Source organism: Haliotis cracherodii, unplaced genomic scaffold (genome assembly GCF_022045235.1).
Source record: "Haliotis cracherodii isolate W230 unplaced genomic scaffold, xgHalCrac1.p SCAF_7, whole genome shotgun sequence".
Lineage (NCBI taxonomy): Eukaryota > Metazoa > Mollusca > Gastropoda > Lepetellida > Haliotidae > Haliotis > Haliotis cracherodii.
Window position 1 is genome coordinate 26,931,844 of NW_027266330.1, and position 23,758 is coordinate 26,955,601.

Consider the following 23,758-nt stretch of genomic DNA (forward strand, 5'->3'; position numbering starts at 1 on the left):
ACTAAACCGGAAGCTCAGGCACTTGATTTGACGAAGCGAAGACTGATGATTGAGGAGGGTACAGTTTTTCTTCTAATTTATGCTTTTGTTTCAAATTTGCATTAGCGCGAATGAAGGTTTGTGAAGTGTTAGCTTTTAATTGATTTAAGACAACATTATGCACATTCTGCATCCTCGTATTAAAGTCAGCGGGGGATTTTCCAGTCCGTCTGCCGTGCCCTGCACTGTCAGGGATCATTGTTCTGTCAGATTTTAACAAGTATCGACATCCATGAAAAAAACGAAATCTTCTGCAACCATATGTCATTTAGAATAATTTTCTTCTGATTTATAGAAATCCGGTGAATTTATTGAATTTCAGTTTGGGGAATATGTCCTTTTCCGGTTTTCGTGGTTTATTGAGTTAGCCTTGGAGCACCTTCATAAAATGTGTCTAACACCATGCACACAAGGATTCAGCTTCATGGTAATATTAAATAGCTGTTCGTGAGATATAATAAGAACAGTTCAAGTATACCCTGACTTTTTTTAGGGATCCATTATTCTAGGTGTGCCATCAACAATATCAAATCCATTTGTATCCAGATTGTTTTTGCAAAAGAAAGTTTAAGATCCTCAGATTCTTATGCACTTCCAAGCCTTCATGTTATCAGATTTCGCATGTATACATTTTCTCGCACTGTCACATCTCTGATCATTGTATGTACTGTGGAATCTGTCCAATTCGGATCTGTTGGGAATGGTAAATAAGACAGTTTAAGGTGAGGTCTGGATTACACAGAGTACTGAAGACAAAACGAAGAGCAACGATCATTCATCTTTCTTTGCTGCTGCTTGTGGTACTGATGTCATACTTCTCAGCTAAATCTTTCTGTTTTGGCCCTGACTTAAATTCCTCTATTAAAGCATCTTTCTTAGCAAGTGTAAGTTAGATACAGGTTTTCTTTGCCGGTTGATCAGCCATTACAATTGATAATGACTTATTTACTTACTTACTTTGGAGATTTAACGTGCGCTTTCCGACCGATGTGTATTTCGCACACGGGCCCGGACAGGCCATTTAATGTGTTTCCGAAAGGGGCGAAAGTGGTCTGTGCAAGCCAAGAGGGGGGGTTAGGGGTTGCTTATATAGAATTTGGGAATTTTGAGATTTGGAATAGATAATGACAAGCTGTATTTACTGTTATTTATTAACACATTCATGACACTGAGTTAATCTCATTAAGCTGAGTTTCTCATTAGCAGGTTGAGTAAATTCTAATTAGCTTAGCGGACAAAAAAGTGTTAATATCAATAGGATTATATGCAGGATTAGTATTGTTGTTTTAGCTGAAAAGTGAGAGCACATCCAGTCTGGTTTGGTCCAGTCCGATTTGGACAGTTTCTTTTCAATAGTAAATTGGTTGTTGCGACTCTAATTTTAGTCTGAAGTGTAAAAAGTCTGAATTAGAGAGTTGTAAGTCAGTTTAAGTAATGTTAATTTTTTAATGATTTGAGGGGACCAGAAAAAAGTCTGGTTTTCACCGAAATCAGAATTTGAAGGTGTCCGATTTGGAGAGTTAGGTATACTTGTACTTGCGAATAGTGATTTTTTTAATACATAAGCCACTATTTTTATCTCATCTGCTACCATGGCTACAGTAGCGACAAGTGATGATTCTTCTCAAACTATGTACATCACATGAAGAAATTGACAATATATGCTTCAGGGTAAATATAAAATGAAATCTTTAAAATAATGTTGTTTGTCAAGGCTTAGAAGCAAAAACTGATAACTCATGGATATATCATGTATATAGGCAGATTTGTTTCAAGGTTGTATTAGAAAATGTCCAGTTGAATTCACAATCTCCATACGTATTATAATGAGCCTTAATACATGTTATAAGCAGCAATGTCTGGTAATTATTCTGCTCATCTATGTGGTCCAGACTTGATTACTTACAGACTGTTGTCATATAACTGGAATATTTCTGAGTGCGACTTTAAACAAGAAACAAACAAAACAAAAAGCTTTAGTTATACCTTAATTGTCTTGTGTGTAGCTTTTTTTTCTTGGGCTTAGGTTACACTGATAACCAGAACAGGACCAGTAAACATGGTTAAAAGAAAATGGCTTCATATGTTCAATACTAAATTTTACAATATAGCACTGAACAGGTTGAATGAAGTCCTAAATTACCACTGGATTTAACACTAAAATATAAGCATTGAGAAATGAAAAGAATCCCTGTGGTGGAGGTCTAGGTGTGCTGACAATTTGTAGCTTCTGAGCTCAGGAAGTAGAAGTATCTTGTTTATGTGATTTTGTCTGGTCAGAATGGGGCCAGTGCCTTTTACTTGTCTCTATCAGCTTAATGACCATCCATGATCCATGATGATCCGAGGTAGAAAAGGTCTTCAGCAACCCATGCATGCCTTAAAAGGCATCTATGCTAGTCGTAAGAGGCAACAAATGGGATCGGGTGGTCAGACTCGCCGACTTGGTTGATGCATGTCATTGTATGAGTTGATTGTATGAGTTGATTGTATGAGTTCATTGTGTGAGTTTATTGTGAGTTCATTGTGTGAGTTCATTGAGTGAGTTCACTGCATGAGTTCATTGCGTGAGTTCACTGCATGAGTTCATTGTGTGAGTCCACGTTCTAGAAAATCCATATCACCCTTCAGCCATATTCAGTGCTGCCGTCTCACCTTGTACAACATGTGACAATAACATTGTTGAACACATTTCAGTGTGGTAGCCAACTTGCCATGGAGCAGAAACAGAAGAACAAGGATAGGGTGGAACCCACCCAGTACATGGTGATGACGCTGGAGTCTGATATCCTCACCAAACACAAGGCTAACACTACCTACACCCCGGAGGAGACAGAGGTGAGAATTAAACCACAGATTGAGAGAAAATGTGTAATTTGTTATAGAGGTATGCAGCATTACCAGTATACCACAATATGAAATATTAATGAATATGTATCACAAAACATTTGGAAAATACCGGTAAATTGCATTTTTCAAAATCATGCATATTTTCATCTTGTTGCTAAAGTTTACATTTAAGTGTCAAGTCAAATCGAAAAATGATATCCAGAAGTTAGCAACTGATTCCTGTGATGGAAGAAGTGAAGCTATTCACGACCAGTTTCCTGTATATGAGCATTCGTGACCAACTTGTGTTATTCCAGGACAAGCCGTATAGCGACTTGTGCCCCTCTCGTGGCCATTTTTGTGACCAGGTTCTGTCTTACTTAGTGCAAACGGGCATATCTAAAACAATTGTCAACTCGTTGTGTAGTGGTTCACATATATTTCCCCATATATTATATATATTTCAGATGCAATTTAAAGCACATCGGGACGTGCAGAATTATACAAGTGACTGAACACATTTAACTATGTCTTGGGTATATTTTTAGGTGCAAGACATGTAAAATCAAAAATTATTTCTGAGGGATTCTTTGACAAAGAACTTGAAATCATACACGCATTCTGATTGGTTTGTCGTATTTTCGCACATAACATTCATCGATAGGGGAACGAGTCTTCTTGCAGGTGAAGGAAAGGGGCGAGTGGTGACGAATGGTATATGAGATGTCTATTATGCATGACCATAGCAACAACTGGCAAAAGGGCAGACAATTACCAAATTGTTAAAATGTACAGGGAATGGTTTCTTTATTCAGGTTCCTAACAAATTACTGATGAAATAACGCATGCAACATATTCTGGTATTTCGCAAGAAATTGAAATTCAAACTGAAGATTTTCATGTTTAGGAGGTCTCATTTTTCAAATTGTATGATGCAACCCTCAAGACGGTGAAATGGGGTTTAATGTTGAGTTCCCCCTTCGTCGGGCAGTTATGGAAGACCTCAGGCTTCTGCAAATGATAATGCCCGGAAAAATAGCGTTACCCTTATATTAATGATCAACTGAACAATAATTGTCATTGACAGAGTCTGGAGGCCACATCAGGCCTTGGCTATCCTTACGACAGCAGCCAGGGGCCGTCTTCAGATGAAGAGGAGGGAGAAATAGATGATTTTGTCGTCGTGAAAGCTGAACCACAGGATCCTGTTGATAGCAACAGGGAAACCCCATGTCTTCCTGCCGAGACTAGAACAGAATCAGAGGAGAGCGTGGATGATGATGACAATAATGATGATGAGGAAGAGGAAGATGACGACAGTGGAGAAATTCTTGACCCTGTGGAGATCAAAACCGAATCAGATGACACCATGGAAGATGCCACGGCTGAACAAGATGATGACGATGATGATGATGGTGATGATAAAGATGATGACAGCAGAAGTGATGAAGACATGGCTCAATCAGTTGTGATGAGTTCCACTGACACCAGTAAAGATCGGGGAGAGCAGGGGGATGGCAGTGACAATAGCAGAGACAATGGTAGAGAAGTCTCCATGCGGCTTCCTGTTGAGGTCAAGAGAGAACGGGAGGATACTGATGAAGAACCAACAGGGGTGAGTCTTTACAAGGTGGAGAGATTTTTCAAACAGCCTGTTGTCCCTTGTTTGTCATGGTTATTGTCACTGCATGTTATTGTGGTCAGGAGAATGATCCATACCGTGAACACAGCTTCTGAAGAGCTCTTTTGATGCAGCTTTTGACCCAATCTCTTTAACATCAGGTCTTTTGCTCTGATAAGGATGGGGTAGCCTAGTGGTTAAAGTGTTATGTCGTCATGTCAAATTCCCGGGTTTGACTCCCCACATGGGTACAATGTGTGAAGCTCATTTCTGGTGACCCCACCATGATATTGCTGAAAGTGGCGTTAAACCACACACTCATTTAATCACACAGACAGGCATGCACGCACTCGCTCACCCACCCAAGAATACTCCAGAGGACAAGTAGAAATTTTATTTTGCTATTCTCAGAGCTTATAGCTAGCTAGTCTGGCTTGTTTACTTTTTGTGTCAGTTAAGTCGTTTCAAATTTGTAGAAACATTGAGGCATTGGGTACTGGTTCAGAATCATAGCTCTCAAATGCTGGTGGTCAATGAGGACTACCATTGTTGGATTTTTACTTGTCCTTGACACACTTTGTAGTCAGGGGCAAGCAGACTAGCATGATTTTTTAAAGCTGCAGGGTTTCATGCAATGCACAGATGTGCGTCCTACGAATGTAGAGGATGGGCGCACAATACTTTTTTATTGTACCTACAGCGTATCAACAACTGTTGGGGTTGTCTGTTATTTCATCCTTCAATCATGACAACTGTCCACATGATCACTGATTCATTCCAGACTCTTAAAGTAATTATCAAACTGTACAGTACATTACACCGTTTCCTTACTTTACAGGACCTTGCCTGCAGGGGCGGTCGGGTAGTCTAGTGGTTAAAGCGTTTGCTCGTCACACCGAAGACCCGGGTTCGATTCCCGACATGGGTACAATGTGTGAAGCCCATTTCTGGTGTCTCCCACCGTGATATTGCTGGAATATTGCTAAAAACGGTGTAAAACCATACTCACTCACTCTTATTGCCTGCAAGGCCTCTTGAAATTAGTTATTGGGGGGCCCCACAATGTAAGTAAAGGCAAAGCCCTGTGTCTGACATGTTATTGATGTTGGCAAGATGAGTTGAATTGTAATGTTTCTCCCCAGGAGTCCTCAGCAAAATACAGACGTGTCACCCCAAACATGGACAGTGTGCGAGGCCGAGGGTTTGTACAGGAGAGGTTCTTTCATAACGGACAGGAGTTTGACCTTGACGGTGTCCTCGATGACTATGACCCTCAAGCTGTGAGTACCCATAAAACTGTATCATGTAAGACTTACCGTATTCCACGTAATAAGTGCCCAGGGCGCTCTCAAAATTAGAAATAGGGGGCTCTTATTAAATTATTTTGGTGAAAAAACCAGAATTTAAATTAAAAATTATTTTGGTGAAAAAAACCAGAATTTAATTTAAAAATTATTTTGGTGAAAAAAACCAGAATTTAATTTAAAAATTATTTTGGTGAAAAAAACCAGAATTTAATTGCCCATAATTAATGGTGCATATAACACAGGAGTGCATATTATACACGAATGAATAAGTCTACATTGATCAATCGGAAGGGGTGCTAATTGGGATTGTTCACGTGCCAATATATTAGCAAATATTGCTGTGGGTGCTTATTAGAGCGGGGCGCTTATTACGTGGAATACAGTAATCCTGAAAGTCGAGGGGTCCATCTGACCCTTATGTTAAGTTTATCAGTGAAAAGAATATGGAGTCTTTACATTCAAACTTCAAGGATCCCTCCACTGCATGTTTACTGTGTTGACAATGTTGCATAACATAGGGATACTCAAGTTTCTATCATGAATAACTGAATTATTTTTAGTGTGACTTGAACTTACAACAAGATTTCCTGATGCAGACAAGGTAGGGTTGTGTATTAGCACGTTAATCATATTGCACTATATCACAATACGGAGAGCTGTTGGGTCCCAAATTATATATATTTGTACTGTTCAAATGGTACGTCTTCAATAATCCAGACTTCAGATTGCAAAATGGGTAGTATGTATAAATGAGACTACCTATTAAGTAATCAGTATAGAATGTTTATGTTAACAGCGTGAACACACATGGTGAAGCTTGTGCTGTTAACATAGTCTAAATAGGAGCCTACTCCGAACAAATTATATTTTAATATGTTAATTATTCTGTGACTGTATCAGAAAATATTGATACACAAGGGTTGTATTGCAATTCTGTGTACATTTGTGTACACAACTGTTTTAACCAGTGTTAGGAACTGGCACTTGTCCTGTAGTCCTTGCCAAACTGCCCAGTAGCTAAGGTATCATAAGGACTAGTTGAAATTTGCCATTTTTAAGGGTTTTGCTATATATTATTATTATAGGGACTAGTGGTCCAAAATGTTAGTTTCTGCCGCTGGTTTTAACTGATCTATTGGTAACACAATAGCAGTGCAACAACTTCTCCTAGTCAACAAGGCATCCTTGGGCTCTCAATGCTTTTAAACAGGTGGTCACTTGAACATGCATCCTTGAGGTCATACAAGAGACGAACAACTATAAGGCTGAACAAAATAATAGTCTTGGTTCTCAGGCTTCATCATAAAGTCCGCCTCCGTTTCAGTTTCATTTTCATTTTCAAAAAATGTAAAAAATCCTAATGCTTTAAAACAATGTGATCCAATATAGCACACAGTTACTTCCCTTTACATGTGCACTGCTTTACTGCACATCTTGTGTTATGGTCATGGTGGCAGTACGAGTTTGTATGCTTGTGTATGTAGGGAGGAGGCCCTTTCCCAGGTTGATGGTACACAACTGTTTATTTGGTTACATACTAGTTCGAGAACAAGCAACAAAAAAAAGCACCCTCCCCACTGTATTTTCAAAAGTAATTGCCTGAGAATCTTTTTTTAAGCCTTAGTTTTCTCTATATGACAAAATCTGTAACAGTATTAAATTTTTTGCAAGAAATAAATTATGGCTAGTGGAAACCTGCACAAGGTCCTCCCTGTCTTCACCTCCAGCACAACAATTCAGTATTCTATCGTAGAGCAAATCCTATAATGGGAAGTCATGTCAAGGCTTTAGCTATAGAGATGCTGTAATTACAGAGAAAGCCTGGCGCCAAGAAGGATGGATCGGGCGGAAAGTCGGGTAAGGGTGGAAAGCGTGGCGGCACACAGCAGGGTTCTGCCGAGTCAGAGGAAGAAGAGGCTGAGCCTTCAAATCTTAGCATCTTCAAGGAGGCTCTGTTGAGAAAGAGATATTTTTCCTGGATGTTTGAAGGAAAACAGCCTGCAAAAGACAAAGAAAAGGTAAATTTAGTAGTGTTAACAAAGATCTTCTTTCACGTGTTCATGTATATTGTGGTACTGTTCAACTTCAGATCTTTGCAAACCATGTAATGAATGATGAGTTATCTCCCTTTTCATATGATCCTGAATCGTTCTTGACTATTTTCAGAAAATCATCAAAAAAGTCAATGTGGGAAGAGAAGTAACCATTTGACACAAGTCATTGCAAAAAGCACTCGCTTTCTTTATTTCCCCTTACTTATTATTTGTATTTAAAAATAACCTATTTATGAAAGTTATTTTTATTTCAATCTTTGTAAACTGGAAACCAACCATGAATAAGAAGAGGCTTGAGTTATTTTTTCACGCAGGATAATTAAAATTATTTGTAGGGACATAAAATAGTTTGGTCTAATCATGCTGATGGAAAAATGTAATACCAGTGAACAAGATATGTCATTCTGAACTTGAGGACCACATCTGTGGTCTAGTAGATAGAGTGTCTGCCCAGAGTGAGGAAGGTCTGTGGTTCAAACCCGGGGTCCCCTTTTACAAAGTGATCGTAACGCTACAACAGTAGTAAGTCAATGTTAAAGTATCAGACTTTCGATCAACTTAACGCTACAATCACTTTGTGGAACAGGGCCTTAGCCATGTCATACCAAAATACAAGAAAAGACAGCACATGTATATGATGTTGCCCTGAAGGTGTTCTGCGTCAAGGGGATGAAAACAACCACTGGTCGGCTCAGAATACTGTGTCTGAGTAGGGTATCCATGTTAACATCTGTTATATCAGTATGCAACATATAAATATGATAAAACCGGAATATGTCTGTACTAGTTCAAGCAGCCACACGTGTGGCACACACACATGCACGCACGGATGCACTCACTCACTCACTCACTCACACACTCACTCACTCACTCACTCACTCACTCACTCACACAAAATATACATGTAATAACCTTGAATGTGACGTCAAGACCCATTTCACATTACCACATCTAAACTTGAGTTGGCAATATTGCAAGTGGAATGACCGTTTCCATACTGTTTGGGGTTTGAAAAGTTAGTGTTTTTATAGCTCTGTTCTCGAATAGAATGTCGAAACCTGCTATTACCTCCATCCCTCTTGAACGGTTGGGTAGCCTAGTGGTTAAAGCATTCGCTTGTCACGCCGAAGGCCTGGGTTTGATTCCCGATGTGGATACAATGTGTGAAGCCCATTTCTTGTGTCCCCTGCCGTGATATTGCTGGAATATTGCTAAAAGCGGCGTCAAACCATACTCACTCACTCACTCACTCCATCCCTCTTATGTATATTCTTCAGGATCTGAATCCCATCCTTCCAAGCCAACCAAGGGACTTCTCTGAGACGGAGGCAAGAATCTTTGCAGAACAGATTACAAAATACAGAGATATATTTCAAACCATCAAGCGGAGCAGTCCAGCACATGATGCCAAGCTTAAAGAGGTGTGGACAAAAATCACAGAGTGTGTTAACGAGGCTAATGAGGGACCTCAAAGGACAGTCGATGAACTGCAGCAGAAAGCTCAAACTACATTCAGCCAAAATTGTCTAGGTGCAGATGTGCTATCTGGTGAAGAAGCTACAGTGTTTGTGGAACAAATCCTGAAATATAAGGAGTATTTTGAAGATGTCAGAAAGAATGACCCAACTCGTGATATCGAACTGACAGAGGTGTGGGTGGAGATTACCAACTGTGTAAACAAGGTAAACAAGGGACCTCGGAGAACAGTCGATGAACTGAAGAACAGATGGACGCTAGCTCTGGTGGAGAGGAACATTCCAGACCCCAGGACACAACGTACTTGTAAGTTGTTGAGGAGGATTAGGTCTTCAGCAACCCATGCTTGCCGTAAAAGGCAACTAACGGGATCGGGTGGTCAGGCTCGCTGACTTGGTTGATGCATGTCATTGATCCCAATTGCGTGGATCGATGCCCATGATGTCAATCACTGGATTGTCTGGTCCAGACTAGATTATTTACAGACCGCCGTCATATAGCTGTAATATTGCTGAGTGCGGCGTAAAACAACAAACCAACCAACCAACCAACTATTCCGTGCATAAGTACTGATGAGCATTATCCACATTCTAGGGCAGTGTAGAATATGATGTCGGTGTCTCAAAGTGAAAAGGGACTGCCAGCAGTATATATGGTCCTAGATTATAGTAGGTACCTTGTAGGATGAGATGGTAATGTGTCTGTTAACTTTCTAGTGCCCCACAAACTGCTTGGGTTGTATACTTCCTAAGGAACTCAGAATGAAAATCGAGTGACCACTGATCCATTGACCAGGCTAATAATAATGAGTGGAGTCATGTGCTTCAGAAGTGGACCATTATTGTTATTGTTTATGTTGATATTCATATTAACTTAGATAATTGCTAAGGAATCATGTTAATAGTCTTTATAAGAATGTTTTCATTCATTCTGCCGCTAAACAAAGATCTGAGGACATCCCATTACGGTCACGTCAGCGAGAACTAAGATCTGATTCTAATGAGATTGCCCCACATACTAGATATGCACTTAATTCTCACCAAACAACAAGAAGCATGATTAAAATGTCCCTCCTTGCCTCTGCCATTTGGCCAGGATTCTGAGAGTAAACGTGGCACGTGGTCCTGTGCACAGTGCACAGGTCACAAATCAGGTGAAGTTAAGCAACATTTGTCTCGGGAGAGTAGTTGGATGGGTGACCGCGTTCAGCAGCTTGACTCCTGAGAGTTTGTAGGGCTTCGGTCCTGCCCCACACTGAAATGTGCCTCTGTTCACCCACAGAGAGTGTGTGTCCGGTAGGATGAAATGGTAATGTGGCTGTTAACCTTCTAAGCGCCTCACTGGCAGCTTGGGTTGTATACTCCCCAGGGAGCTGAGAATGAAAATCGAGTGCACGCTGATCCATTGACCGGGGTAATCATAGTGTAGCGCTATGAACGTCCACTTGGTGAATGTAATCTGGCGCATTATAAATGCACTTTTTTTCTTCTTATGTTATTATCATTATTATTATTATTATTATTATTATTATTATTATTATTATTATTATTATAAGTAGACCTTCATATAGGTATTGAAAAGGAATTTCTTTGATTTAACAAGATAATGGTGAGGGATGCAGTAAACAACCAGTTGGGCAAGTCTAATATCATCCATGAGAACATTTTGACAGAGAACTTTGCTGCGTGAACTGACAGAAACCAAAGAAATTGGTATGTGGTAGTGAGGCCTGAAGGCTTGCAACATTACGTGAATGTTGTCTGAGTTTGAATCCTGATTCACGTTGTCATACCTGGAGACAGGCTTCCAGTCTCTGTTACTTATCAAGAGGCAAACTCCACTATATTTTTTCAAATTATTTCAGTATATTATTGGAGAGAACAATTTGTGAGACAGAGAATGTGGTGAAACATGCTGTGTTTTTGTTTCAGGTGAGCATCCGTTTAGGTGTAAACTGTGTGGCAAGAGCTACGTCCTGAAGAGCAGTTTACAGGCCCACGCCTGCAAGGTGCCCTGTCCTGAAGGGGGGGATGTCACCCCTGATGATGATGATGACGATGTACGAAACATGTTTGTTAAGTTCACAGAAAATGATAGCTCCACATATATTATCCCCTGCCACAAAGTGGAAGGGGGGTATTGAAATGGATGATGTCGGTCCGTCTGTTCGTCTCATATTTTGTTTCCGGAGCAGAACTCAAAAAGCATGAAAGATATCTTAACCAAACTTGGCACATTGATAGGTCTAGTGGTGAGTTGGTTCCATTTGATAGTTTGGGATTTTTTAAGAAAACAACTTTTTTTCGAGTTTCCATCATGGCAACAACTTTGAAAAAATAGCGGTAGTGCTCCTATCCGAAGCAGATCTTGAAAACCGTACAATATTTCTTCACATAACTTGGCACATAGCTAGACCTAGTGGTATTAAGACTTTATTTTTCAAGTTTCCATAGCAACAACTCTGAAAAGAAATGACTGAAAATAGCAGTATTGCTTATTTCCGGAGGGCTAATGCCTTCTACACAACCGTACATGTCATATTGGTGGGGGATTGTTTATTTTCGTGAATTAATTCCATGTGTAGATTCTGGGCCCTGATTCTGATCATCGACCAATGAAGATTCCGGGGTAGAATAGGTCTTCAGCAACCCATGCTTGCCGTAAAAGGCGACTATGCTTGTCGTAAAAGGTGAATAACGGGATCGGGTAGTCAGGCTCGCTGACTTGGTTGATGCATGTCATCGATCCCAATTGCTACTGGGCTACTGTGGTAATTATGTGATGGCTCGTGTTCCTGTGCACAGCCCACACATCACAAGTCAGGTGTAGTTAAGCAACATTGGTCGTGGAGAGACGTTGGATGGATGACAGTGTGACTACTCAGGTTTTCAATGGCTTCAGTCCTGCCCCACACTGAAGCACCTATATTCCCCTTTTGCATGTGACTTTTTTCAAAACATGCCTCTCCTGTTCACCAAGCAACTACTGGGTACCCGGTAGGATGAGATGGTAATATAACTGTTGACCTAATGCTGAGAATGGACTGCCTCCGTGGTCAAGTGGTAGAGCGTCCGCCTGTCCAGAGAGCGGAAGGTCCGGGGTTTGATCCCCGGTCGCGTCGTACCAAAAGACGTTAAAAGATTGTACTTGTTGTTACACCTGTCTGGCGCTCGGCATTAAGGGGCTAAAACAAGGTCTGGTCGGCTCGGAGTCAGTAAACTGTGTCTGAGTGGGGTATTCATGTTAAACTGCGGCATGGTATCTCAGTGTGCTAGCACTATAAATCGGCATCAGTCCGGACTAGTACAAGCAGCCACATAAACACACACACATACATGCACGTTGCTATATAAGTGCAATAATCTTGGACGCCTGAGAATGAAATCTAGTGCACAATAATCCAATGACAGGGGTAATAATATAGCGCTTTGAGCAGGTTGTTGTTATTATTATCAATCATGATTATTAATGATCAAGTTAGCTTGAATTGTTGCTCATAGTCTCATTCAGTGGATTGTGCAGTATTAAAAAACAGACCTAATCATGCTAATTGTTAGTTTCATTCATATGTCATCAGTGATAGAAACAGCTTCCCAGCTAGTCAAAACCTAAAATGAACATTTTGGTTGCAAAAATAAAAACAGTGATAGCCCGCTACCACACTACCTTTGGGTTCCAAATAAGTTATGATCGTTATGGACAATCATCCATTTACCCAGGGTATAGTGGTAGATGACCAACACAAGAGACTACTGCATGGCTTGTATATTCTATAAGCCATGGAGAAGTCTCTTATGGACAAATGTAACAAATGTTCTGGGATAACACTTTCTTAGTAAGGTACAGATTCTAGTACTTTTTGGAGTTGCATCCCATCCGGGATTCGACCGAAGCTTTCATAAACAATTCACAGACAACTTCAAGTAAAAATCTGCCTTTTTAGTTTTGTTGCTGTACCATAAATATTTGATTCTAGTGACCACGAATAACGATTCAATTTTTGAATAGATACGGTTCGATTCACCGAATACGCGAGTGAATTGTAACAGCCCTATTAGTCAGATTGCATCACTAGTCAATCAATCCGGTCATTAACTAATTAAGCCCCATCTTTGACTTTCAGGAGGAGGATGAAGATGAGGATGCAGAAACTAGCACCCCAAGGGACTTCTCTGAAGCAGAGGCAGGTGCTTTTGCCGATCAAATCTTAAAATATAGAACCATCTTTCAAAATATTAAGCGGAGTAGTCCAGTTCACGATGCCAAGCTTAAAGAGGTGTGGGGGAACATTGCAGACTGTGTCAATGAGGTCAGTGACGGGCCTCACTGGACAATAGATGAACTGCAGAAGAAATGGGTCTCCACTTTGATAACAAGGACACGGTCCACAAAGCCCAAGTCTCAACGTAGGATACACAAAAGCGTTATAAATGCACCAGTATTTTCAGAGGAAGAAGCAAAAGTGTTTGAGGAACAAATATCCAAATATAAGGAGTTCTTTGAAGGCTTCAGGAAAAATGACCCAACACGTGATGCACACCTCAAGCAGGTGTGGTCGGAAATCACAATTCGGGTCAATGAGGTCAACAAGGGACCGCCAAGAACAATTGATGAACTTCAGAGCCGATGGACTCTATCTTTAGTACAGAGGAACCTCCCCGACCCCAGCACATACAGTGAAAAGTACCAGCGCACATGTAAGTTGAACAATTCATTTGTATTAATGAATATTAAATATTCAACTTAATTATAATGGTGCTTGTCTAAGCAAAAGGGCACCTGATCACATCACATGTTTACTGCCATTCTGCCTATGATATATATAATGAGTAATCATTGTTTATGGCCCCATCAACAGTTTTGTAACTTTCTGTGTCATGATACTAAGTTTTTTTTATGTCAGAATCCTCTGTCTTTCTATATATATAATGGTCCCCATGAATATCCAGGATAGAATTGGTCTTCAGCAAACCAAGCTTGTCATAAGACAACAGGATTGGGTGGTCAGGCTTGTATGTCATCGTATCCCAATTGTGTAGATCAATGCTAATGATGTCAATCACTGGATTGTATGATCCACACATGATTATTTATGGACCACCGTTATACAGCTTGAATATTTCTGAGTGCAGGTTTAATCATGTTAATCAACAAACATACGGACAAACATTGTTAATGGACCTGTAAAGATCCAGGGTAGAATAGGTCTTCAGCAACCCATACTTGCTGTAAAAGGCGACTATGCTTGTCGTAAAAGGCGACTAACGGGATCAGGTGGTCAGGCTCGCTGACTAGGTTGATACATGTCATCTCTACCAATTGCGTGAATCAATGCTCATGATGTCAATCACTGGTTTGTCTGGTCCAGACTTGATTATTTTACAGACAGCCGTCATATAGCTGGAATATTGCTGAGTGCAGCGTTAAACGACAAACAAAACATTGTTAATGTTTGTCAGGCGTATCAGATACATGATTATGGGGTAAAAAATATTGAGACAAATTGTGTGTGCTGGCTTTGCGTTGTTTTTTATTTTGTGTTTTGAAGGTCACATGGCCCTAAGTGGATTCATCAGTTTGGCAGCAAGCTTCTCACTCGGATCCTATAATGGGAATGAAAATTGTTTTGTACTTCAGTTGGATAATATGTCTGTCTGTTTTTGTATTTGACCATGACGACATCAACTGATCAACCTGAAATCCATCACTTAGCTAGGGAAGAGTCCAGACTTGATTATTTACAGACCGCCGTCATATAGCTGGAATATTTGCTGAGTGCGGCGTTAAACAACAAACAAACAAACAAACAAGCTAGGGGACAGCATCATATGCACACTTCAGTTTTTCTATGTGTGTACAACTCATGGATGCAGTATACGGCCCATGTACGTGATGTATAACAAATGTTATATTTTGATTAACACTTTGTTAGTAAAGTACAGATTCGCATCCTTTTGGGAGTTGAGTCCCATCCAGGATTCAAACCCACACTCCTAGAATGAGGCACCTAATCACCAGCACAAAAGTCAGCAATCTAACCCACTCAGCCACGGATGGGTCTCAACTCCAAAAAGTATTAGAAATAGAATCTGTACTTTACTAAGAAAGTGTTTTGCCAGATATAATATTTGTTACATTTGACCACTTGCTAAATGGCATTGTGTGTTATACGTAATGTATGGTTAAGTTAAGATCCTGCCTGTTGTATTACATCAGATATCAACAGAGAGTGTTCATGTCAAGAGTGCAAACAAGTCTTCACTAACCTAGCACAGCTGAGACAACACAAGAAGCAGCATTTCAAAGTCAAGTAAGTGTGTGTGTTTTTAATGTAACGGAATATTCCACTGAATACATTGAGTTGAAGTGTAATGGGCCATGTGGAGCTGTGGGGATTCTGGGTTAGAGTGTGTCCCCAAGCAACCTGTGCTGGTCGTAAGGGGGTCGTAATGGATGGAGTGGTCGGGCTCCCTCACTTGGCTCATTGTGTGGCTTTGAACCCTGTTGGCTAGGATCATTACCATGATTACACACCATTCTCACAATATTGATACCTGGATTGTCTTAATTCAGACTCAAATAGGGGCAGTCGGGTAGCCTAGTGGTAAAAGCGTTCGCTCGTCACATCGAGGACCTGGGTTCGATTCCCGACATGGGTACAATGTGTTAAGCCCATTTCTGGTGTCCCCCGCTGTGATATTGCTGGAATATTGCTAAAAGCGGCGTAAAACCATACTCACTTACTCAGACTCAAATATTTACAGGCCGTATAGCAACCTCACTCACTCACTCACTCACTCACTCACTCGCTGTTAGGTTAATTCTCCCAAATAATGGGACACGGATGGGAAGGCACACATGCACACACACTCACTCACGCAATACACACAGGTTTGGTGTTTGAAGCCCAAGTTTGATGTCCTCCTGTATGATCATGATGAAACTGACAAAGCATCATAGATTTCTTCTTACTTGATGTCTTGCCCTAGTATCGATGCTAACATAATTCCCATACTTTAACATGGACTTGTTTTGAGAGTAATTTCATACAAGTTACTTTTCTGTTTCATTGCAGCTCATCTGAGCCCATGTTCAAGACCAATATTGAACTGCTCAAATGTAATTATTGTGCCAAGACATTTCAGAGGCTGGATAATCTGCAGAGACATGAGAGAATACACACAGGTACGTTGCATGTTACTGGAGAAAAAGTCATGTACAATTCTCTGATGACTCTATCATTTCCTTTTCGCAGTGATTGAACTGGATCACTGTCACTGAAAATTGTTCAGCTATTTTTCCAATATTGTGTGAGACCAGTGAAGATTCCAGGGTAGAATAGGTCTTCAGCAACCCATACTTGCCGTAAAAGGTGACTATGCTTGTCGTAAAAGGTGACTAACGGGATCGTGTGCTCAGGCTCGCTGACTTGGTTGATGCATGTCATCATATCCCAATTGCGTGCATCGATGCTCATGATATTAATCACTGGATTGTCTGGTCCAGACTTGATTATTGATTATTTGATTATATACAGACCGCTGTCATATAGCTGGAATATTGCTGAGTGCAGCGTTAAACAACAAACCAAACAACCAACCAATATTGTGTGAAGCATTAACACTTTAGATGTAACGTACCGTCCATAGCTAAGATCATGCTGATGTTGGCGTAGGACTGACGTAGATGCGAGGACCCTCATGGAGATTCTGTGTTGCATGATGTCCCCAGCTACCTATGCTGGCAATAAGAAGCGACCAATTGATTGGGTGGTCAGGCTGTGACTTGGTTGATAGCATGTCCTCGTACCCCGATGGTGTGGATCGTTGCGCACAATATCGATCACTGGATTATCTGGTCTAGACTTGATTATTTACCACTGTCAGCTAGCTGGAATATTGCTGAGTGTTAGTTAAGAAACAAACAAACATAGATGCATAGCTGTTTCATATGTTTCAATTTGTTTGTGTAAAGTAGGCTCTGAACATCCTGAAAGGGTTTTTAGAATAACCTGAACTGATTTGAGTAGATTACTGTGTACCCTGACTTTCTACTTTGGAAATGAAAGTAATCTGACTCATGAATTTGACTTGCCAAAATATATATAGCATATGGCTCACTGAGACAGGATCAGGTGGTCAGGCTCGCTGGCTATTTTGATGCATGTCATCGTATCCCAATTGTGTAGTTCATGCTCATGATGTCAATCACTGGATTGTCTGGTCCAGACTTGAATATTTACAGATCGCCATCATAGAGCTGGAATATTGCTGAGTGTGGCGTTAAACAACAAACAAACAAACAAACAAACAAAACACTAAGGGCAGCTGGATGAATAATACCTCAGTTTTTGCTTCCTGGACTGAACACTTCCAATATTTGCTTGGGATGGGAAAGAAACCACGAGTTTAATATTGTATGTTGGTCTATATTTGCAGCCCCCTTATAGCAAAACCTGTGTTGCACACTCATTGAAAGCTGTTGTGTCTTTGTTGCAGGTGAACATCCGTTCAAGTGCAAGATCTGTGGCAAGGGTTTTGTCCAGAAGAGTGGTTTGCAGGCCCACATGTGCAAACACACTGGAGCAAAGCCTGTCAAATGTAAACTCTGCCCCATGACTTTTGCTGTGGATGATCACAGGCGCAAACATGCAGAGGTATGGGAAGAGATATTACACTGAATATTTCCCAGAACATACCCCTGTGGCAAGGGAAGAAATCGGCTCAAGCCCAGCTTCTCTAATGTTAAAGGCTTTAAGTGGGTAGAAGAACTTCAGGATTGATGGGAGGGGGACTCCTTACATGTTATCACTATTTAGCTCTAGGGGGCACAGGTGGCCCAGTCGTCTAAGGCGCCGTGATTCGGTCTGCAGAGTTGCGTCCCTTGGACACTATCATTGTGACAGAAACCTATCATTGTGGGTTCGATTCCCGGTTCGCCCCGATTATGTTTCTAGGTTTGTCAGCACCATGATATAACTGGAATACTGTTAAAAGCGGCATTAAACCCAACTCACTAACTCTATTGTTCTAAACTATTAAACCAAATATTCAGTTTACGTAATACCTATTAAAGTAAAACAAATAATAAAACATGATACTACAAACAGTATTATGACGATGAACGTTGTGAAAAAGTATGGCTTACAGTTACAAATGTTTCACATTGAAGATTAGCATTGATTAGGGGATGCCTGGATTTAAGAAACTGAAGCTGCTTCCCCCTTAGCTTCAAACTCTTATAGGGGCGGTCGGGTGGCCTAGTGGTTAAAGCGTTCGCTCGTCACGCCGAAGACCTGGGTTCGAATCCCGACATGGGTACAATGTGTGAAGCCCATTTCTTGTGTCCCCCGCTGTGATATTGCTGGAATATTGCTAAAAGCGGCGTAAAACCATACTCACTCACTCACTCACTCAAACTCTTATAGATCCAGTAGATGGTGTGGTAGACATTTTGTTTTAAAACCATGAGTATTAAGGGTGTATTAATTGATATAAGTGCCAAAGTTGTGTGCAAACATGTTATTGTTTTGATCATGTTGATGCTTTTTTCATGCAGAAAGTACACAATGTTGTGGATGATGGCAGTCGCCCCATCCTGAAGTGTGAGATGTGCAGCTGTGTGTTCAAGAGAAAGGGAACCCTCAATGTTCACATCAGAAGGGTCCATCCTAATGGCTCGGTAAGTTTGTCATTGTTCTTGTCAAGAGTTAAGTGAGGGTGAAAGAAAAGCAATCTAATTATAATCAGACCTTAGTTTTCGCTCCAGCTAAACAAAAATCTGAGGACATCCCATTACAGGTCACGTCAGAATGACCTTTTATGCACATTGACCGACCACTGAAATGATTAACAAGAAGTCGATATTAGCCAATCAGAAAGCAGCTTTCACAAGCTTTACGGCGACTTCCATTCCAGACTACACTTTGAAAATTATTGCTTCAAATGTCCAGTAGATGGTTGGGATTGTATTGCACTACTTCCCATGGGCTATGGAAGGGCTCCTCCTTTTCAAGTTTTGATCCTTTGGAGCTAGATATAGACAATGACTTTGATGGAATCGGTCATACAGTCCATAACGGTCGTTAACCATTGAGTACCATGATTAGAAAACCCATTCCCACTGTCACTTCCCTGATCAGGTAACGACACTGGTGGGGTGAATGGTCATTCTGACGTGACCCGTTGGGGGATGTTCTCAGGTCTTTGTTTAGCAGTGATGAGAGCTAAGGCCTGATTGTAATGAGACTGAAGGAAAGAGATGTTTTTCATCTTATTCTCCAAAACTGCTGAAATAAGTACAAGTTTTCTTGATCACTTTTTTGGAGGGGGGGTCTGGGGTCTTCTGGTGTCCCCCGCCGTGATATTGCTGGAATATTGCTAAAAGCGGCGTAAAACCATATTCACTCACTCACTTGATCACTTTTTAACATTATCAGCTATGAAAATCAAATCTGTTGTACTTTTCCAGCTCTATGAACTCTTCAGGCCATAAGGATTTTGGTGACATGTCTTGTTTTCTTGCTTGTTCTGCAAGGATGGTCAGTCCTACTTATAGCTGTTATTAAATGTTGGTTTGATCTTAAAAGGACGGTTTTATATTGCTGAGTGATGCTTGGCTCTATAACCATGATAGCTGTAAAGGTTATTGCTATTCTTTAAACCACAGGATCTTCAGTAACCTATGCTTATCATCAAAGGCGACTAAAAGATCAGGTGGTGAGACTCACTGACTTGGTTGATGCATGTCATTGTGTCCCAATTGTGTATATATATAGCTGGAATATTGCTTAGTGCGGTGTTAAAAAAACCCCAAAAAACAACCCTTCGACCACCTAGAAATACCAATCTGTTTTTATGTAGACTAAGACTGCAGCCCAAGGCGACACCCCCACCCAACCAGGCGACCCAGCTCTGACAGCCATGTCTCCACAGCAGATCAGCCAAACCCAACCAGTAGCTACAAATAACATGGCCCCTGCTGAACGCCCTGTACCCACCGAAGGCCCAAGTGGAGCCAGTGCTGCACTCATCCCCCAGATGACCACCGGGGAACCCCCGAGGACCTCCACAACCCCCAGTGTGGCAGCAACCCCCACCCCCAGCATATCGAACAAGACAGGTGAGCTTGTGGCATTGCTTCTTGCAGTGCAGGACCCATTTGTTTGGGTGGTGACCATAGTGATGCTGGGATGTGTTCAGATAAAATAGCCTAGTGGGTAAATGTTCGCTCGCCATGCCGAAGACCCGGGTTTGATTCCCGACATGGGTACATTGTGTGAACCCCATTTCTGGTGTCCCCCTGCCGTGATATTGCTGGAATATTGCTAAAAGCGGCGTAAAACGGTAAACCATAATCACTCACACACGCGGATAAAATAATTTCAGAAACTGGAAACTTCATTCAAGCATGTTTCCAAGGATCGAAAGAAGGAATTCATGCATTTAGTTAGATAGGATAAGTATATAAACATGATAAATATACAATTTAATGTAAAATGTACGTTTCTGTCTTGATTTCAGATGCCTGTCCATATAAGTGTGAGATCTGCAGCCAGGGTTTCCTACAGAAGAGCAGTCTACAGGCTCACATATTCACCCACACAGGGGAGGAGCCTCTCAGGTGCAGCTTCTGTCCCATGACCTTTGCCATGGATGAACATCGACAGTTACATGTCAAGGTAGGACTCAGCAAGTCATTGACCCCTACAGGCCCCTGAATACATTTTGACCGTCACTGTTGTAAAACAAGAGTTTGCCACTAAGGTGGTTTATGAGTTATGCTCCGGAAACGAACCCTACCCTCACAGAACCTAAGTCTATCTTGTTGCCATGGAAACGTAAAAAATAAAAAATTATAAAATTTCTAAATAGCAAAAGGCACCAGTTCAGCATGTACCTGACAGACCTGCAAAGTTTGATGAAACATTATTGAATGGTTTATGAGTTATGCTCCGGAAACGAACCCTACCCTCACAGAACCTAAGTCTATCTTGTTGCCATGGAAACGTAAAAAATAAAAATATTTAAAATTTCTAAATAGCAAAAGGCACCAGTTCAGCATGTACTTGACAGACCTACAAAGTTTCATGAAAAAATATTGAACGGTTTCTGAGTTATGCTCCGGAAACGAAACGTGACAGACGTATGGACGGAAGGACGGAGCCTGTTTCTATATCCCCCGCCAACTTTGTTAGGCGGGGGATAATTAATGGTTTGTGAGTGTGTGTGTGTGGCAAATGGTCTGGTTGAAAAATATTGTCAAATAGGATTGGAACCTGCAAATCTTTTTGACTTTTCACTGCCTTTGAAAAAAACATGGTATTCAGGTCGGCAAAATTTTGAAACCACATTTACTGAATGTTAAGTTGGATAATTATCTATCATAACAACTTTTTTTGGATTGAATCAGTAATTTTGACATTACAACATTTTCATATTGTCATCTATTGATAAGACATTCTTCTAATTATTTCCAAATATAAAAAGAATTCATATCTACATGTGAAGGCTTAATATTAGTGTAATGGATGTATGGGATGTTGTTTCTACAGAACAAGTCAATTGACCTTAAGATGTTCACATAATTTTCTTATTTTTCAGCAAATGCACAATGTGGTCAGTGATGGTCGTCAACCAATGTTCTGGTGTGAAATGTGCTACTGTGTTTTTAAGACAAACGGCAGTCTCCTCTTTCACATCAAGAAGTTTCATCCTAACTATTCTGTAAGTTACATAAGAAACTCGACGTGTTCGAAGCATTGCTGTAATGATATGTGCAACAGTAATAATCACAGGCACTTTTGATGGTTTATTTAATGATAAACAATTTTTTGGTAGGTATAACAGCGTTAGAAATTGGCACTAGTCCTGTACAGGGTTAGAAACTAACAGTTTTTGTCCACTAGTCCTTATAATGATAACATATAGCAAAACCCTTAAAATCGGCCAATTTCTACTAGTCCTTTGGATACCTTTACTATTGGGCAGTTTGGTAAGGACTACAGGACTAGTGCCAATTTCTAGCGCTGCTGTAGTCCTTACCAAACTGACAATAGTAAAGGTATCCTAAGAGACGAGTAGAAATTGGCTCATTTTAAGTGTTTTGCTATATGTTATCATAACATATAAGGACTAGTGGCCAAAAACTGTTAGTTTCTAACCCTGTATAATTGCTGATACCCTGATACCTAAGAAACCTGGATAAATGAGAACAAGATTTTTGAAAAATAGAGCTCTAGGAACAAATGAAAACAGGTACAGAAATGTCTCACGAAATGATTGTTTACTTGATATTGCAGGTTCAGCATTGAGATGTGAACTCTTCGTGTGAGAAGGGACTAATCAGAGGCAGTCAAGAGTGTTCGAAGGAGAGATCTGAAAATGTGGACAACAAATACTCATATATAGCCATTGAAATAACCAAATTCATGACTCGCAGGGTTTTCCCTGCCCACACAATCTAGCAGTCATCATGACTTCCAAACAGTTTTGTTGTGAGTCAAGTAGAAAGTTTGGAAGTTGTGTATAGCTTGTGAGTGACACTTGATAGGTTATTGGTATTTGTACAAGGACACTTCTCAAAACAGCTGTGGCATTCAAACCCTCACAAATGAGGGTTATTTACACTTTGTTTGCATCCAATGTGCTGGACTCCAAAATCAGGACTAATCCTGTTCATGGAGATGTGTTGGTGGATAAGCATGCTGCTCTTTGTCTGAAGCTTGGAGAGGGGACTGCTGAATAGGAACAGCAAGCCACCATCCTCAATGCAAACTTGTCACACTAGCTTCCTCCATCACCCACGAATACATAGTGCCTCTTGTGTAGGAACCATGACAACTACTTCAGCCAGCTAATCGAGCAAAGGACAGGTGGAAAACCAGTTGAGCGTGTTACAAAAACTAATGTTTCTAGTTTGACAAGGTGTGCAACATTTGCCATGGGCTTGAGGTGGTGTGCTCTACGATAGACTCAAGGAATGATGGAGTTTCTAGTGTATACAAGACTGACAGTGGCAAGACACAAGTACCGAGGCTAGTAGGAACCACCACTTGTACTATGATATAGTTATATGTGTAGTTGTGTAGTCAACTTTGATGAGTAAAATATCAAACATTATTAGAGGCAGAACAAAGTCTTAGCACTTCATCTTACACATGTGACTTGTACCCTATCCTATTTCTGTGAATAAATATATGTTAAAGCCAATCAATCCAAATGTACATTGATCTTCAGTTCCTTAAAAAGTCGTCTGAGGCGCCGCGATTCGCTGTGCAGAGTTGCGTCCCTTGGGTACGCCAGAAACTCACTCACTCACTCAATCACTCACCCACATGTAAAATGTACAATAGCCAACGTCTGTTCACAGACAGAAGTCGGTTCTTTATAATAATTTGGACTGTTTTTATATGATTGGATGTTCGGCAATGA

The 23,758-nt window shown here is 40.7% G+C and overlaps 1 protein-coding gene across 2 annotated transcripts; it reads left to right on the forward strand.

Annotated features, from left to right (window-relative positions):
- Nucleotides 1-23,531, forward strand: LOC139448262 (uncharacterized). 2 transcript variants are annotated; one of them, XM_071229790.1, is made up of 16 exons: nucleotides 1-58; nucleotides 2,737-2,877; nucleotides 3,956-4,483; nucleotides 5,632-5,769; nucleotides 7,611-7,814; nucleotides 9,128-9,632; nucleotides 11,258-11,385; nucleotides 13,450-14,023; nucleotides 15,543-15,636; nucleotides 16,402-16,511; nucleotides 17,825-17,982; nucleotides 18,885-19,007; nucleotides 20,189-20,447; nucleotides 20,849-21,006; nucleotides 21,929-22,051; nucleotides 22,627-23,531. In XM_071229790.1, the coding sequence occupies exons 2-16, from the start codon at nucleotides 2,755-2,757 to the stop codon at nucleotides 22,636-22,638; spliced, it is 3,237 nt and encodes a 1,078-aa protein (XP_071085891.1). In that variant the 5' UTR covers nucleotides 1-58; nucleotides 2,737-2,754; the 3' UTR covers nucleotides 22,639-23,531. The 2 variants fall into 2 exon arrangements, with proteins under 2 accessions (XP_071085891.1, XP_071085890.1); XM_071229789.1 differs by having other exon boundaries at nucleotides 54-116.
- The last annotated feature ends 227 nt before the right edge of the window (nucleotides 23,532-23,758 follow it).

Coding starts and splice junctions, on each gene's coding strand:
- LOC139448262 (XM_071229789.1), top strand. Junction 19,008..20,188: donor GGGTCCATCCTAATGGCTCG/GTAAGTTTGTCA, acceptor GTTTTTATGTAG/ACTAAGACTGCAGCCCAAGG. Junction 21,007..21,928: donor ATCGACAGTTACATGTCAAG/GTAGGACTCAGC, acceptor CTTATTTTTCAG/CAAATGCACAATGTGGTCAG.